This window comes from Telopea speciosissima, chromosome 2 (assembly GCF_018873765.1).
Source record: "Telopea speciosissima isolate NSW1024214 ecotype Mountain lineage chromosome 2, Tspe_v1, whole genome shotgun sequence".
Classification (NCBI taxonomy): domain Eukaryota; kingdom Viridiplantae; phylum Streptophyta; class Magnoliopsida; order Proteales; family Proteaceae; genus Telopea; species Telopea speciosissima.
This window is the reverse complement of record NC_057917.1, coordinates 30,082,441-30,088,470: the sequence shown is the minus strand read 5'-3', so window position 1 is coordinate 30,088,470 and position 6,030 is coordinate 30,082,441. Positions and strand designations below refer to the sequence as shown.

General features: G+C 39.9%; 1 protein-coding gene across 1 annotated transcript; it reads left to right on the top strand.

Annotated features, from left to right (window-relative positions):
* The first annotated feature begins 3,858 nt into the window (after positions 1-3,858).
* On the top strand, positions 3,859-4,656 carry LOC122650635. Its single transcript, XM_043844034.1, has one exon. The coding sequence runs from the start codon at positions 3,859-3,861 to the stop codon at positions 4,654-4,656; it is 798 nt and encodes a 265-aa protein (XP_043699969.1).
* The last annotated feature ends 1,374 nt before the right edge of the window (positions 4,657-6,030 follow it).

The following is a 6,030-nucleotide window of genomic DNA, read 5'->3' as shown; positions in this document are numbered from 1 at the left end:
TTTAGATTGATTCTCAGTCATTCTAGGCACTCTGGTGGGGTCCACAGGGGTCCAAGGGTATGTGGTGGTTCCCAAGACTCCCATCAACCTATGGAGGGTGCCCATGGCCAGTAGGGGTGGTCCCCACACAACTGCTTATTAAAATACTCATTTTTACCATTCTAGGTGATTCACTGGATGATATGTGCATCGCCCAGTGCATCACCCAGAGAATACAGCAAAGTTGTTTCTCAGTGGGACTTGCATAGGGGTTTGGCCCAGGGTTTAGGCCTTACACCTATACCTCACCCAGGGTCAAATGCACCCCATTTCTGGTGTGGGCCCCATATTTTTGAGGAATAGAGAGATTACTTAGGGTCCAAGCAGTACATGATGCAGTGGGCAGTGCAACTGCAAGGGTCTACAATCCATCTTCCGACAGGTATGTAGGAGGACATCCTCGAGGGTTCTCCATTGAATTCAATCACTGGAGTGATGCTCCACAGTGTGTTTGGATGCCATGTCAGGGGTTCCTGTCCTTCAATCAAATTCCCAGCCTATTAGGGGCAGGTTTGACAGGACCAAAACGCAGAGGGGGTACACAGTGCTCCATATTTTCTGGCTGCCCCCTCTTGGATGTGTTTTGGTGCCCCCCTCTTTCTCTTGTGATCTCTTCTTCTTCTTCTTATAGCTCTCTACTGTGTTTGAGAGTTAAGGTTTTAGAAACCCAGATCTGTGTTTGAAGAATTGAAGAGCATCTGGGATTGGCTTGAAGAACCTTGGTTGCACAATTGGAGGTTCAGATCTGTTTACTTTAAGTACTCATTGGAGGAAGAACCATTGTCTATTGGAGGAGCAACACTTGAGGCTCATCAGGTTAGCAAATCTTTGTTAATTTCTCTTGTTTTTAATTTTTGAGTTAAGGTTTTAGAAACCCAGATCTGTGTTTGAAGAATTGAAGAGCATCTGGGATTGGCTTGAAGAACCTTGGTTGCACAATTGGAGGTTCAGATCTGTTTACTTTAAGTGCTCATTGGAGGAAGAACCATTGTCTATTGGAGGACCAACACTTGAGGCTCATCAGGTTAGCAAATCTTTGTTAATTTCTCTTGTTTTTAATTTTTGATTATTCATGGGATACGAAAGAAACCCGAATTGATTTGTTTCCGCTGCGCATTCAAGTATGGGATGGATCCCTCTTTCCATGAGATGGATTAGAGATGAATTTTTCCATCCCTTTTAGGTTCCATAATTCCATGGAACACAAAAGAGAAAGACATGGCATTGGTTTATCAGACCAAACCCTAATTGGGATGCACTAGGGTTCCCATGGGCGACCATGGGAATCCCTAAAATTTAAATAGGGCGCCCATGGGCTAACCCATGGGGTGCAATACCCTAATTGGTTTATAATTGGTTCTCAGGGGAACAATGACATGATCCCATGACCATAGTTTGACCTACAACATCAGCATGGAACCTGAGCGCAAGCTTTCTGTAAGCTCTCTTAAATTTTTATGGCGTTATGAGGAGCGAGACATGTAGCGACCCAAAATTTTTGGCTTGACCCGAAAGCCAATTGGGTCGCTGGGCAGATCTATTGAGGGATCGTGGAGAAAAAAAAATGGAAAGGAGGAAAAAAAAAAAAAAAAAAGAAAGAAAAGAAAAGAAAGAGGGGAAGATGGGAGGAATCGTGTCTGATTTCCTTCCCTATTTTTGATTGGGTTTTGGGACTTTATATAGAGGAGAATAAGCCTTTGGGAATCATTCCATCTTGGCCTGAAGACTTCCAGCATAAGATGAGCCAAAGACGATTGGAAAAGGAGAAGAGAACGGCTAAGAAGAATCACGACTGAAGAGAAGGGTGAGGATGTCGGCTTTGTTGGAGGTAGGCTCCCTATCCCAGACTAATGTTCTTGTCTTAGTTTTGCTTGGGTTTGGTGTTCATAGGCTAAGGTTTTAATGGGTTAGAGCTATATACAAATCTGCCTAAAACTGTACGTTATGGTGTCTTTAAAATCTGATCTGGCTTCATTCCTATGAAATCGTTTAATATTGCTTTTTACCTTGTCTTGGCTTCATCTCATGTATTTTAAAATTTCTATTTTGAAGTCTGCTATGCTGTTTTTTTTTTATATGCCCTGTTCTGGTTTCACCTCATGTTACCATCTAATAAGTTGTTACGCTGTTCTTTTTTTTTTAAAAAAAAAATACTATTTAGTTCCATATACTGTTATGATGTTTAAAAATATTGTTTTGGTTCCATATACTTTTAAGATGTTTTAAAAATACTGTTTTAGTTCCATATACTGTTATGATGTTTTAAAAATACTGTTTTAGTTCCATATACTGTAATGATGTTTAAAAATACTGTTTTGGTTTCATATATTGTTATGATGTTTAAAAAGAAAATACTGTTTTGGTTCCATATACTGTTATGATATTTTAAAAATACTGTTTTAGTTCCATTTACTGTTATGATGTTTAAAAATACGGTTTTGGTTCCATATACTGTTATGATGTTTTAAAAGTACTATTTTAGTTCCATATACTATCATGATGTTTTAAAATACTGGTTTAGTCCATATATTGTTATGGTTTTTTAAAAAAATACTGTATTAGCTTCACATACTGTTATGGTGTTTTTAAAATACTATTTTAATTCTATATACTGCTATGGGGTTTTAAAATCCTGTTTTGATTTTATGTTATGCAACTGTTTAATACCCTAATATGGGGTTTTAAACTCTGTTTTGGAGTCTAGTCTTATGTGATTATTTTAGTGAGACTCTTTTTTGCTTTACTCCATTATGTTTGAGAATACTTTTGAGCCGAAAGTGGGGCTAGGTTACTAGTTCTTGGGGGTGGCTGCCCAAAAAGATGGATCATGGTCCTACCGGTAGAGTCCCTTTTGTTACTTCTCACTAGAAACCCCATATGATGGTATGGGAGGTGAAAGCCCTTTGCCTTTGAATCTGATTTGTTTTGTAAGTCCTATACCACCTTATGATGGGTAAGGAACGGGAATAGGGCGGCATTAGTATTCATGTTGTATTAGTAAAGTAGTCTAGTGAGCTACTTGTACCACTAGTTATTTTGGTGATTTTTTTTGCCCGTCTCTATATGTATATAAGAAAATTTCCCATGTAACCAGCTTTGCTTTTAAATGAGATGTCATATTTTGTCGTGGGATACTTTCAATGGCTATTTGCCCCTTTGATGGATAGGTTTATAGTTGTCATTTCGAATTTGATTTGGATTTTGAAATGTAATTTATGAGTATTGTATTTTAAAAATTTACACTTGCATAAATTACGTTTTGTTACTCGGCTAGTCCTTGCACCACTGATATCTTGTCTTCTCAAGCATTTGATTTTCTTATTAAGGTAGCCTATTGAGTTTCCAAAACTCAGGCAAAATGTGATGTTTTGCAGATGAGGATTTTGGTCAAGCTTGAGATGAGGACATAGATATAGCCAGAGAATTTTGGGGAAGAGTGGTTTTGAGCGCAAGTGATTTGAAAGAGCTTGCCCAAGAGAAATTTTTGGGTTTATCTTCAGAGTAGTACTTTATGTTCTTTGAGTTGGATAGTCCATATTGAACTTTAACTCTATTTCAGTTTATTTGGTTTGGAACATTGGTTATGTTTTTCCTTTAGAAGACTCGGATATTTATTTCGGTTTTAAATTTAATGACTGTCAAGATGAGATTTTATCTTAGGTGTTCATTATGTTGCCTTGAGAATTAGCAGGTTGATTGAGTTAACAACTCAAAATCTGACCGTGAGAATGGGTACACATTAAGGTTGGGTAGAATAGATTTTCTATACTTTTGTTTGTGTCTTACTCTAAGATGAATTTTATTTGTTACTAAGAAACCATGTATGCAAGAAGAGCTACAAACGATCTTCACAGATTGATGAAGGCATTTAAGGATTTCGACCCACGACGGTTCGAAGGAAACCTAGAACCACGTGAAGTGGATGAGTGGATTATACACCTTGAAGATATATTCGGCATACTGGAGTGCACGGATGATCAGAAAGTCAAGTTGGCGGTGTTCAAACTATCTGATGATGCCAAGTTGTGGTGGAAGGGAGTGGAAAGACTCCGCACGGCAGAGGGTCCGCCTCTGACGTGGCAGTTGTTCAAGGATTCGTTCAACGAGAAGTATTTTCCCGCGCATGTTCGGAACAATATGACTGAAGAGTTCATGGATTTGAAGCAGAAAAACATGACTGTGGCTCAGTATGAGTCCAAATTCTCCCAGTTGTGCCGCTATGCTCCACACATGGTAGTGACGGAAGAATTGAAAGCAGACAAGTTTGTTAGAGGTCTTCGAACATTTTTTAAGAATAAAGTGTCACTTTTCGAGTTGAAGACTTTTGCAGCAGTAGTAAGAAAGGCGTATGCTATGGAAAAGGGGGATAATGAGTTACAATCTGTCAGAGCTCAGCAGAACAAGAATCGCAGTGGTAACTTTAAAGCTCAAGCTCCACTAGGAAAGAAGCCGAAGGTTCAGGGCTCACCAACAAATGTTCAGAGTCAGCACCCTATTTGTGCTCACTGTGGTAAACGTCATGGAGGGACTTGTTTCAAGCTCACCAATGCATGTTTTAGTTGTGGACAGCAGAGACACAGGGTCAGTGAATGTCCCAACCCGAAGAAAACTTTTTAGCAAGGCAAGCATCAAAACTCACAGCAAGGACAAAATCAGGGCAACAAGCAAGGTGGCGGTTAGCAAACTCGTCTGGGAAGGCTTTATTCCATGAACCTTCGAGATGTGTAGGCAAATGAGGGTGTCATAGAAGGTACCTTATCTCTTTCTGGTATTACAACTCATGTATTGATTGATCCGGGGCAACCCATTCCTTTGTATCTGCTATGTTTACTAACAAATTGAATAAAGAGCCTTGCAAACTAGAACTTTCCTTATGAGTAGAGACACCAGTAGGAGACATAGTGGAATCAAATTGGATGTATAAAAATTGTGTTGTGGGGCTAGGAGAAGAACAACTTGTGGTAGACCTCATTGTATTGAACCTAGAAGACTTCCATGCCATATTGGGTATGGACTGGTTAGCTGCATACCACACTAAGGTTGACTGTTTTAACAAGTTGGTCACATTCGAGATACCTGGTAGGCCAGCATTCAAGTTCGAGGGAATAAAAAGACAAAGTGACATTAACTTAATATTTGCTTTGCAAGCTAAACAAATGCTAGAGGGAGGTTGTGAATGCTACCTAGCTAGTGTGAGCAAGGTAGACAAAGACAAGGTAAACCTTGAAGGGATACCGATAGTGAAGGATTTCCCAGGCGTTTTCCCAGAGGAATTGCTAGGCTTGCCTCCTGTAAGGGAAGTGGAGTTCACTATTGAGCTAGTGCCTGGGACTGCACAGAGCACCATACCGTATGGCCCCTTCGGAACTTAAAGAACTTAACAATCAGCTGGACGAGCTAATGGATAGGGGTTTCATCAAGCCGAGTACTTCACCATGGGGCACTCCAGTCCTTTTAGTGAAAAGGAAAGACAGTGGCATGAGGATGTGCATAGACTACCGACAAATGAATAAAGCAAAAATTAAGAATAGGTACCCATTGCCAAGGATTGATGACTTGTTTGATCAACTTCAGGGAGCGGGATTCTTCTCTAAGATTGATCTTAGACCGGGTTACCACCAGTTGAGGGTCAAGGAGGAAGATGCATCAAAGACAGCATTCAGAACAAGGTATGGACATTATGAGTTCACCATTATGCCATTCGGGTTAACCAACACCCCAACAGTGTTTATGGACTTGATGAATCGGGTGTTCAAGGCCCACTTAGACCACTTTGTTATTGTATTCATCGATGACATCTTGGTATACTCAAAATCTAAGGTGGAACATGGTGAGTACCTGAGAATGGTGTTGCAATTACTGCAGAAGAACCAGTTGTTTGCTAAACTCTCGAAGTGCGAGTTTTGGCTCACTAGGGTGAGCTTCTTGGGACATGTAGTGTCTAAAGAAGGGATATCTGTGGATCCAATAAAAATTGAAGCGGTGGTAAAT

Bases quoted from the DNA above. Each gene is read 5' to 3' on its own strand.
- LOC122650635 (XM_043844034.1), top strand. From the start codon at position 3,859: ATGTATGCAAGAAGAGCTACAAACGATCTTCACAGATTGATGAAGGCA.